The sequence below is a fragment of the Hippichthys cyanospilos genome, chromosome 8 (assembly GCF_059441005.1).
Source record: "Hippichthys cyanospilos isolate Australia breed blue-spotted pipefish chromosome 8, RoL_Hcya_1.0, whole genome shotgun sequence".
In the NCBI taxonomy this organism is placed as follows: domain Eukaryota; kingdom Metazoa; phylum Chordata; class Actinopteri; order Syngnathiformes; family Syngnathidae; genus Hippichthys; species Hippichthys cyanospilos.
In genome coordinates this window covers 23,274,909-23,287,325 of record NC_142376.1, presented here as the reverse complement: position 1 = coordinate 23,287,325, position 12,417 = coordinate 23,274,909, and the positions used below count along the sequence as shown (strand labels likewise).

Below are 12,417 nucleotides of genomic sequence, written 5' to 3'. Positions count from 1 at the left end.
TCTCCGATTTCCACCATTCCAACTTTAATCGATTCCCCTGATGCCCGCCATTCCATTCGTGTATCCATTTTCCTCTTCCCATAATTCAAAATATTCCCACAATTCCACATGCTGTACCTTTAATGAACCAATTCATCTTCAATGAGGTCATTCATTGTGTTGGGGTTTGGCCTTTGTGGACTACTGTTTAGGTAGACAAAGTACTCCATTTCCCATGGGGTCATCAGGTGGCCATCTTGGACACTTGGCTACATACACTGAGACTCCATTTCCCATCATTCTTCAGGGGTGGCCATCTTGGATATCTGATCAGACATCTCATGAGCGCTCAGCCCAACTTCCACCCAGGATGGCGGCCATCTTGGTTAACTCAGAACAATAAAAGCGACTCTCTCCAAATGTTGAACATCCAAACTATTAAATATAACCTCCCAAAATTCAGAATTTGATTTTTAAGTGTACTTTTTTCTCACTTTTTGAAATTTTGTGATATTTTATAAAAAAAATTTATAAAAAAAAGTTGTTTTTTTTCACTTTAATGACGACAGGTGTTTGTCCGATTCAGGCCGATTCAGCGTTTAACCTTTCATCTTGACCCTGCCTATGACCTCAGGGTGTCATTTACCCACAATGCATCATTTTTGCATATGTAATAGCCCCCTAAAACTCGCGAAAAATCAGATTTTTTATGTTTCCTCTTGTGATATCTCCATTTGCCTCTGACCTATACTCATCGTTCCAACTTTAGGTGTTTCCCCTTATGGGTTAGATTGCCAAGAACACCCTCGCACCAAACATTTCAGGTTTTTCCAATTTTTTTACCCATAATTCCTCAGTTAACTGTTCTTGCCAAAACATTGTAACCTTCTGTCTTCGCCATTCTTCATCCGATTCCCACCGTTCCAACTTTATACTATTCCATTCATCCCCGCCAATTCATTGGTGTATTCATTTACCTCTTACCAGGAATCAAAATTTTCCCACAATTCCACACACTGTACCTTTAATGAACTAATTCATTTTCAATGAGGTCATTCATTGTGTGGGCGTTTGGCCTTCGTGGACTACTATTTAGGTAGACAAAGTACTCCATTTCCAATGGGGTCGTCAGGTGGCCATCTTGGAAACTTGCCTGCATACACTGACTCCATTTCCCGATCAGCCCTGAGGGGCGGCCATCTTGGATATCTGATCAGACATCTCATTCAGTTTTTCCCTTGTATCTTTCCTAGTCTTCATCCGATTCCAACCGTTCCAATTTTATTCGATTCTCCCAATGCCTGCTATTCCATTTTTACCCACTAATCAAAAATTACCCACAATTCCACTTTTTCAGTTTTTCCCTTATATCTTTGCCATTCTTCATCCGATTCTGACCGTTCCAACTTTATTCGATTCCCCCAAGTCCCGCCATTCCATGGTGATATCCGCTTTCTTTCCAGAATTCAAAAATTACCCACAATTCCACTTTTTCAGTTTTTCCCTTGTTTTTTTGCCATTCCTGCTTCGATTTCCTTCGCTCCAACTTTAATCGATTCCCCCAATGCCCGCCCATCCATTTTTATCCACAATTCAAAAATTACCCACAATTCCACTTTTTCAGTTTTTCCCTTATATCTTTGCCATTCTTCATCTGATTTCAACCGTTCCTACTTTAATCGATTCCCCCAATTCCCGCCATTCCACATCATTCAACACCTCTCCTTTCAGGTGTTTCACCTTCACACGCAATTTCTTCAGGAATTGCACATATTCTAGTTTGAAATGTGTTGCAGCCATATAATTCCAACTTAATGATTACTTGCTAAAAACTATAAAGTTTGTGAGTTTGAACATTATATATTTTTCTTTCTATATTTTATATTCAATTAATCATAGGTTGAACATGATTTGCTTTTATTCATGTTTAGCTCAACATTCCAACTTCAATGCAATTGGGTTTGTAAAATACTGAAAAAAAAATCCCCAAATATGTGTATATGGCTCTGTCCAAATGCAATTGGGGGTTTACCTTTGCTGTTGTGTAATCCACCACCTTTTTTGTTGTCAGGTCACATTTGTTTCCGATCAGCAACTTGTTGACATTTTCACTCGCGTAGCGGTCTATCTCCTGTAGCCATTGTTTTACATTATTGAACGATTCCTGTGACATAAAAAAAAAGACGATTAGTATGTGCCAAAATATAGTGTATCCATTTGCCAAACTCAAAGATGGGAATAGTCCACACATTCCTGTTCAGCCGTCGTACATTAACGGTGAAGCCAACATAGATAAAAAATATAATACTTCGAGCCATAAAAATGTCTTACCGAATTAATCTAAAATTTTTCAGCAGCTATTTTTCAAAAGACTTATTATAATCGGTATTTACTTAAATAAAATATTGAAATTGGCATAAACTTTCTGTGATCGATTGATCTGGTTCTTTTGCTGTAAAATACAACTATTGAACCAAAACGACCAAATAAACCAGGGGTGTCCAAACTTTTTGCAAAGTGGGCCAGATTTGGTGTGTTAAAAATGTAGGGGGGCCAACCTTGGCAGGCATTCTTTACATATAGCAGCAATTAATTTAAATACATTTCAGCGAGCTTTTCTGTGTTAAACATTTGCTTTTTTATTTTCATTTCAGCTATCTTAAGCATGTGTTTAGGTTAATTTGAAACATGCATATCAAAATTGAATTGACATTAAATTTGAAATTGAATATTCACTTAACTTCACTTTTTTTAACACTAACTTTTTTGTAACAGTTGAACAGAAGTAATTGTACTCTTGGGTGCAAATTACATTTGAAACATAAAAAAATATCTCACCATGGCAGTTTAATATTTATAGAATTTTTAAACACAATAACAAAGAAATGAGCAAGTAATAGTCATATCAACAAGTGCAGGGCTCCTTTAAAAGATGAAATTTGTAACTATAAATGTTGATTGGATTTTTAAATGTTTATTATTCTGGAGTGAAAAAAAAAAAAAAAAAACGCTTTCAGACTTATCGTAAATGAAAAATGACTTGTCCACATGAGTGTGATGGGTGAAACTGAGATCTGGAGTGTAGGACAAAGGCCAGGTGTGGCTCTATGGCAGTAGTGTGGATGCGCAAGATGTCTTTTAAGTGAGAGGCCCGTAGCCGTGTACTCACATGGCTCTTATTTAAGATCATAACCGAGAATGTCTTCTCACACAAATACGTCGACCCGAACAAGCTTAGCATTTTCTTCCCAAATGCTCGAATCTCTCGGAAACTTGTCCTTATCCAGCTGTCTGTAAAGGTTAGCGATGTAAAGCTGCCGGTGCTGACCACAGCTTGCTGTGTCACACTGCAGCTCAACTTTCCTCCTTTTGTTGATTGTCGCCATTTTGGAAAATTAGACGCTCATACAGACAATTACTGTACTCATATACTAATTTGCTGTTCCTAATTGAGCCTAGAGATGGCAGCATTTAGCGCACGCAATGTATTCATCCAATGTATTAATTCTCCATGCGGGCAAGACGGTATTGATTTTATGACAGAGGCTGCTGGCCGGATGGAAATTGACTACGGGCCGCATTTGGCCCCCGGGCCGGACTTTGGACATGCCTGAAATAAACAATAACATTTTTCTTTTCATTTTTTTTTAAGTGGTAACTGGCGGAGAAAAAGTTTGGTCAGGTCTGATTTGATCAGTTCCAGTTTTCTTAATTGTCTTCTTATTGAGCAGACAAGTTAGGATACTGCATGTGACATTTAGGACCGATCCTAGAGTTGATTGACTGTCACGCTTAAACATATGAAAAAAGGTTTTGGGTTCATAGCTTTCTTTCTGTGTTTCAGTTTTTCAGCCATGTGTTTCGGTTTCGGCCAAACATTTTCATTGAGGTGCATCTCTATTCTGTGCTGTTACTGCTCTGCAAGACAGTTAAAACACCCTGCCAAACGTGGTGAGGAGGCCAGCAAATTTAAATTTTCTTCTGTGATTAACTTCTAACGATTCTTGTAGTAAAGTACTGTTTACGTTCTACTTTTGCGTTTCTTGGCGTTGTAATAGCAAAGCTGCACACATTGGTTTTGTTATTGTTTTGTGGCCGGTTGGCTTTAGAACCATGTCATGAAGGGGGCATGGCAGCCAGCCATACGGTATGCCGAGAGGTGCAGTTTCAATCTGAGGCATTTTGCTTCTTAGTTATAAAGATTTCGAGCAAAAATAAACTCTTATTTCATAAGAAATTAAATCAATTTCATCATTCATATAGATACTTAACTGTGGAATGATTAAAATACCATGATAGAAAACAACACAACCTGCAAATATGCATTGTAGTGCAAATAAAAAACTTACAGCATGATTACAGGATTATTGAATTTAACTTCAAGTTTAGCTGCAAAAAAAAAAGACTGTACTGTACTGTACTGTACTGCTATTTGCTGTTGACAGAAATTTACCGTCAAGAGCCCACAGACTAATGTTGCAAAAATCACGTAACCACGCACTGAAAATAGTTGACAGTGATGTTAGCAAAACAAGTCAGTAGCCATTTCCATTACAGCAGATTACAGGCCAAAATGGCAGCTCCTGAGGTGGACTAAAACACAGGATTTGTCTGCTTGATTTTTTCACAAACATTAATCACTACTACTAGTAGAGTACTAGTAGATAGTAAACCATTTTTGTCATTCAAACTTACAGCAAAAGTGATTTGAACATAGTTGTTCCAGCATATTGACAGTTGCATGCGAAAATCAATACTCTGGCATAATGGGGAAAAAAGCTTACAGTCTATGAATATATTCAAATATTTTAACAGTATGCACGCGTGACTATCCCAACTTCTGATTCAAATGACTTTGCAGTATGGCGTCAACCTTTTACAAAATTGACTTAAAGGGGCCAAAACATTCAAAGTCAACTTTTTGGATCTTTTGAGCTTTTAACCATGTTCCAGTGTAGATTTCGCATCCTTAACACTCCCAAAGTGAAATTTTACTTCATTGATGCATTTTTAAGCATTCCTTGATTATACTGTGCCTCACACTGGCCCCGCCTGTACAGATGAAAACGGCTTGAAGTGCACTAATGACAATTTGTGTCTCCCCTTACACCTCCTCGCACAAGAAAAGTGTGCAAGTGAAAATACACGCCGACCTTATCCGTGTCTTTTAGTTTTGTTTTGGTTGGAGGAAGCGGTTTTTGAACCAAGTCGGAGAAGTAAACAACAGCTACAAACAACTCGCTACATCGTTTAAGTGTAGAAAATGCCCAAGTGGCCAAAATGTGTGTTTGGGAGGACACAGCCGGACAATCAATGTTAATTTGCCAGGAGCAACGTTTGTTATTGAGTATATTGTATTGACATCATTTTGCATTTTAATGTCAGTAAAATGCCTGTTTTTGGCCCCGTTGCTCACACTATTAGAGTAGTCATCAATCAGCCGTGAGCCTCGCGACGATGAGCGGTCAAGATGATGCATCTTTGGCCCGCCGGTATTGTACAAGTCATTAAAAGGGCGAGGCAGGTACACTTTAGAAGCCACAGCCTCTACAAACAAGGCGTTTTACTTCCGGGTTAGAAATATCGATACCATAAAACTATTTAATAAATAATGTAATATATATGCACATATTACACTGAGGAAAATGTATAATATAACATGTTAAAGGCCCTTTAACCTATTAGCGATATATTTCAAGGTAATTTTTAATCATTTTGTGCCACTGATTAAAGCCAAACTGTGAACACTTGCCGCCTGCTCCTTGCTGTCAGGATCTCATTGTAACCATTTCAGAGTGCTATCCATCCATTTCTCCATTCTGTGTACTGCTTATCCCCATAAGAATGAGGTAATATTACTTGGTTTGAACCAATGCTTTTATACAGTGAAATTAATATGAAGTTAAAGGGGTTTATTAGATAGGGAAGTAAAACATAATAAACATTGTGTCAAAAGTAGGAAATGCTTTGAGTGTTACACTCACCTGATCTGTGACATCATACACTACAATGATACCATGAGCGCCTCGGTAATAACTGGAAGTGATGGTACGAAACCTTTCTTGACCTGCTGTATCCCACTGTCAAAACCATAAAAAAAAAGCAGGGATAGTCAGATTTACAGGGAAAAAAAATCCCTCATTAAATGTTTTCTTAACAAATTCTCCACACTGTGATTGAAAACAATGGACTCAGACAAAAACAATTATAGTATTCCATAGTATAGTTTATAGCATTGCAAAGTAAGTGACCCATCAACATGCCACATTCTGTCAATATATGACATTATGAAAAAATCATTTAAAAAAATGATTTTGCTATCGTAACACCACGCCTGTCTTGGGGGACACTAGAGCACCATAGGGCTCCCCCAAACTTGGTCTAATCAAAATCTGATGTGGCATTTCAAAATTAGTGACCCCTGAAAACGCCACATTTAACTGTCATTTTATCACATATTTAAAACATTAAACAAATTATTTAGCTATCATAATACTCCACCTGTTCTGAGGGAAAAGCCTAGGGGTCTCCCAAGTTGGGTGCTATCAAAAGCTGATGCAGCATTTAAAAATTAGTGACCCCTGAAAATGCCATTACCTGTCATTAAATCACATTTTAAAAAAAGCACAAAAAAATTATTTAGCTATCGTAATGCCACACCTGTTCTGAGGTATACTAGAGCACCCCTAATGTCCTCCAAATTGGGTCTATTCAAAATCTAATGCGGCATTTCAAAATAAGTGATCCCTGAATATCCCACATTTAACTGTCATTTTATCACATATTCAAAATACCATAAAAAAAAAATTCTTTAGCTATCATAAGTCCACACCTGTCATGGGGGACACTTTGGCATGCCAGGCTTCCCCCAAGCTGGGTCTCATTAAAATCTGATGGTGCATTTCAAAATAAGTGACCCCTGAAAATGCCACATTGTACTGTCATTTTATCACATATTTTAAAAAAAATCATTAAAAAAATTATTTAGCTATCGTTCCACCACACCTGTCTTGGGGGACACTTAAGCACCCCTCGGGTCCCCTAAAGTGGAACCTATAAAATTCTAATGTCATATTGCAAAATTGGTGACCCCTAATCGGAAAAAGAATCAGAATTTCTTTAATATCATTATACTACCACAACAAATATGAGAAGATATTTTTAAGTTGCAAAAATAAAATAAAAGTACAGTTAATTTATATTTAGTCTTTACAAAGGGGGACACATAGGGTAGTTATGATTCAAATTTGCCAAAAATGTATTTTTAGTTTTTATTTAATTTTTTTTAATTATACATAGACAAAAACTTTGTCAGAGAATATTAGATTTAGACATGACATAAATTGAAGGGCCCCTGGCATGTTGCAATGTCCTGCAGGACTAGTGTGGTATTATGACAGTTAAAAAATATTTTTGTAATTATATTTTAAATACAGTGGACCCCCGTGTTACGACTTTCCTGATTTACGAAATTTTCATGTTGCGAGGTGGAATACTGAGTTTTTTTCATCCCCTCTTTATGACATGTTCCCGGTTATGAGAACAAAACAACTGTCATGACCCTAGGGGCTTGGCTGTATTTGTGTTGTTTTGCCTCCATCTGCTGGCGTTTTTAGGTAATTGCACTTATTTACTATTGCCGTTTGCTTCTATGCAATGCGTGACGACAATGTTGGTCTGCTATTGGTCAGCATCTCCTCACGGAGATGGTGGTCTCCTATGGGTCGGCCTCACTTGTTTCATAATGATGGAACGGTCAAGCTTTGTTCGATTGTGAGTGGTTACAAAACCGCATTTATAGTGCATTTTATTGCTTAATTCAAAGTTGAAAGGGTAAGTCATTTGTCCCAAGATTGCTAGTGATGTTAAAGAGGGAAGTAAGAAGAGGATTTATATGCAGACAATGCTGGAGATAACCCTTATTAGGGTATATAGGCATAACACGCAGCAGTCAAAGGTAAATAAATCCTTTCTATGTTTTTATGATGTTTTCTGATTGTATACTTGTATTATATATACGTAGCACTTACTATACTATTTTGGAAACAATTGTTAATATGTATGTACAATTTTGATGATTTTACCTGGCTACATTAGGTATTTAACATAGGTTTGGATTATCCATCATACGACAAATTCGCCTAACGACCCCAATCACGGAATGGATTAATGTCGTTACACGGGGGCCCACTGTATGTGATATATTGATAGTTTAATATGGCATATTAAAAAGTTACTTAACTTCCAATGCAAAATCAGATTTGGAAGGGTCAAAGTTTGGGGGATGCCAGGGGTGCTGAGCTGTCCCCCAGAACAGGTGTGGTTACGATAGCTAAAGAAATGTTTAAAAAAAAAAAAAAAGTGATAAAATGACAGTTAAAACGTGGCAGGGGTTGCTCATTTTTACATTTCACATCAGATTTTCATAGTACCCAGTATAGGGGACCCCAGAGGAGCTCTGAACAGGTGTGGTGTTATGATAGCTAGAGATTTTTATTAATTATTTTATAAAATATGCGAAATAATGACAGTTGAATGTATCATTTTCAGGGGTCACTAATTCTGAAACATGACATCAGATTTTGATGGAACCCTTATTGGAGTGTTCCCTAGGACATGTGTGGTATTAAAATAGCTAAAGAATGTTTTAATGATGTTTTTAAAAATGTTAATAATTTACAGTTGAACATGGCATTTTCAGGGGTCAATTTTTGAAATGCCACACCAGATTTTGATGGGACCCAGTTTTGGTGACCCCAGGTCTGCTGAAGTGCCCCCCAGAACAGGTGTGATATTACTGAAGTGTCACCCAGGATAGGTTTGGTGTTACGGTAGCTAAAGTTTATTTTTTTAATGGTTTTTAAATATGTGATCAAATGACAGTAAAATGTCACATTTTCAAGGAGTCACTAATTTTGAAATGCCATATCAGATTTTGATGTGATCCATTTTGGGGGACCCCTGGGGTTGTGTAGTATCTTCCAGGACTAGTTTGGTATTATGATAGCTAAAGAAAATACATTTAAAAAATCAGGTCCCATGAGTAAAGTATTGGTGTTTCAGGGGACTTCATGTTTTTTTACTTTTAAGATCAGATGGTGAGGAGACAGAATTTGCATGAGACCTGTAGTTGGTATGTTTTCTTCAGGATTCGTCTAATGTTGTGAGACCAATGGGATCCTTTTCAATATAAAAAACAAACAAAAATGAATGTCTACTTGAATTTATTTGCAATATGCTTATTTGAAACTCTTCAATTTATTTTGTCTCAAAATTGAAATGTTTGTTCACGTTTTATTCACAAGTCGATATATTGTGTTACAATAGACAAATGTTAATTTATCATTTATTTATACATTTTTAATCCTATGTTTTCACTTCCATGTAGGCAAAGCGGACATCTTTTACTACTAAAAGTGTTGAGCTCCTCCCATGCTCACTTGACTTCCTTTTTCACGTGAGTGGGACACCTTGACTGCAGTCGTTCACTGATTGTCTTGTTTTTTCAGTTTAAATGTTTCTGTTCTGCCTTTCAGTTACAGTACAGTGGACCCCTGTGTTACAGCGTCCCTGGCTTATGCTTTTATTCATGTTGCAATGTGGAATACTGAGATTTTTCATCCATTCTTTATGGTATTTTCCCGGTTTTGCGACAAAAACAACTGTCATGACCCTAGGGGCTTGGCTGTACAGTGGGCCCCTGTGTTATGAACTTAATCCGTTCAGCGGCTACGCTCGTATCTCGAATTGCTCGTATGACGGGCAATCCAAACCTATGTTAATGAGTGAATGCATGCAGCGCGTGCAAAAACCTTAGGTAAAAACATCACGACTTTATACACATATTAAAAATTAGTAACATAATCTACTGTACAGTTAAATTAAATAACATATATACACAAAGGAAATATGACATTTACCTTTGGGGCGAAGTGACTTGAGCTGGGTGGAGGCGGAGGGGAGCAGAGACCAACCCGCAGAATTTATTTATTTATTTTCTTAAACAAGAACTTTTCTCAAACTATAACATATCACCGGCGATTTCCTTCTCTTTAATCCATAATAGAAGAAGCCTCTCCATTTTGTTGTCGACCGAGGTCCGTCCCCCGGCAAGGACCCCAGCAAGGAAAGTCTTGCCCTTAGAAGATTGCCGAGCGGTTACGGCCATACTCACAAGCAAGGTTAACTATGCGTGCGCCTCCTTCGTATTTTTTTATTATCTCCTGCTTGGTTTCTATTGTCATCATCCTCTTACTTCTTCCTTTACCGCCACTTGCAATTTTAGAAGCCATGTCTAACAGATAAAGTTTGCAATGTCTTCACAACATTCCTTCTTTCCGTTTTTCACTCATTTTCTCTCCTTCCTTCCATCCTGACCAGCTGTGCCATCAAGCTAGATAAAGGCGATCGGCCAATAGCATATCGGCATTTCTGTGATTGACGTGACGTCAATAGCATCTCCATGAGTGAGACCGGGACTGTGACCTTAATCAACCAATAGCATATTGGCATCTCCGTGACTGACTCCGTGACTGACTCTGTGACTGAGACAGTGACTGTGACATTGTAAAAGCAATAGCGTTCAGCGTTACAGTGACAAGCGTCAACATTTGATTTCGTTGATGCAGCAAAGCGAAAATAATTGTACGAACACATTGTCCGGCATGTCGGAGTGTTCGTAAGACGGAAGGTTTAGGCGTAAGAGGGGGACAAAAAAACAACGCGGTCCACGCTCGTAAGTTGAAAAGTTCGTAAAAGAGTGAGTTCGTAAACCGGGGGCCCACTGTATTTGTATTGTTTTTTCCTCATCTGCAGGCGTTTTTTGGTAACTGCACTTATTTTAAGTTGCTGTCAGACTTGCCTCCCTGCAACGCGTCACTACAATGCTGGTCTGCTCTTGATCAGCCTCACTTGTTTAAAAATGGCGGTACAGTAAAGCTTTGTTTAATTGTGAGTGGTTACAAAACCGTATTTATATTGCATTTTACTGCTTAATTCAAACTTGAATGGGTTAGCCATGGGTCTCAAGATTGCGAGTGATTGATATCTGATTCGACAAGAAGAAAAATTGTCAAGAAAAGTACTAAGGTAAACCTGCCACTTTCAAATATGCACAAAAGAAAGGGAAAAAAATACAATAGCTTTGGTTCTGTTTGATCATCTGAAGTAATTCGATCAAATATTTTCAAAGTAAACTTGTTCCCAGAAATTCCCGAGGCAAAGTCTGCAGACGGCTGCCACTGGCAAATCAAAAGTGAGCAGTCAGCGTGCAGCAAGGTGAGGCTCCTGGGCGAAAAACTTCCAAAGCAAAGATGGCGCAGAGCCACCGCCCCGGGATGGTGCCTGAGTTTTTGACAAAATTATACGCTCAGTTATGACTCATTTGTCTGATGAGTGGAAAACCTACAAAGCGAGGCCAGCATAAGGCTGCCACCCTGCAATGGTGCCTTATTTTTGTACAAAAGTGTATGGTATAATATGAAATATGGCATTTCCAACCAACATATTCACAGAAAAAAACAAACTGAGCTGAACTGTAGACCACTTAACAATGGTGTGCTACGTACAATCTGAAGTTTAATGGTCTTTCCATCTAGTTCAATGGTCCGAATTTTAAAGTCCACACCAATTGTGCTGATGTAGCTTTCTGTGTAAGTATCATCCTGCAGAAAAGGGGGGAAAAAAGAATCAGTCACTTTTTTAATACACACACAGACACAGTTTTAAACCGTTAGAATAAAATAAAATAGAACAGAATAGAATAGAATGTCTTTATTATCAATGTACAACAAGTGTACAGCAAAAGTGTGATTAAGTCATATTTTGACCAGAATGTAAATTTGTGCATCATCAAAAAAATCACTTTTTTCTTTCATTAAAACGAGTCAAAAGTGCTCTCGTTTACCTGTGTCTCTGAGTCCCCGGCGCATGATTTGCCGTGGGATGCATAATTTCAAATTATCGTTTGTTCCCCAGGCGCAATGTTTTTTGTACGGTTGTTGTAATGACTCATACTCTTTGGCTGCCTTAACCAATCACGTTCTCAAGTTGACTTCATGGTTTTTTCCTCTTGATGTGACTCTAAGGCTGCTCCGGCAGTAGAGGGGGTTGTCCAGTAACTGATGGGCCGGCTGTTCAATCCCCGCTCTGTCAGAGTCAAGTGCTGTTGTGTCCTAGTGGTTGGTCGGAGGGGCCATATGGCGCGGTATGGCAGCCTCGCCTCTGTCAGTCTGCGCCAGGGCAGCTGTGGCTATGCAACGTAGTTCACCACCACTGGCCTTACAGTGTGATATTGCTATTCTTTGTAAAGAGCCTTGGATTTCATGAAAGGCACAATATAAATGGTTGGACGCGACATGGACTACAATGGGATTCAAAGATAGAAAAAGTGGATGACATCTTTCAAGAGAGAGAGACAGCACTGATGATACGCAGGAA

At 38.3% G+C, this 12,417-nt stretch overlaps 1 protein-coding gene across 2 annotated transcripts in view; it reads right to left on the bottom strand.

Moving 5' to 3' along the window:
- LOC148420561 (ras-related protein ORAB-1-like) overlaps positions 1–12,417 on the bottom strand; it is a 52,828-nt gene that overhangs the window by 16,588 nt on the left and 23,823 nt on the right. Inside the window, exons 3-5 of one of the 2 annotated variants that reach the window (XM_088421831.1) lie at positions 11,547–11,642; positions 5,964–6,059; positions 2,012–2,143 (exon numbers count right to left, since the gene is read on the bottom strand). In XM_088421831.1, the coding sequence (XP_088277957.1) occupies positions 2,012–2,143; positions 5,964–6,059; positions 11,547–11,642 (324 nt within the window). The remainder of the gene's footprint in view (positions 1–2,011; positions 2,144–5,963; positions 6,060–11,546; positions 11,643–12,417) is intronic. The other variant, XM_088421832.1, reaches the window with a different exon arrangement.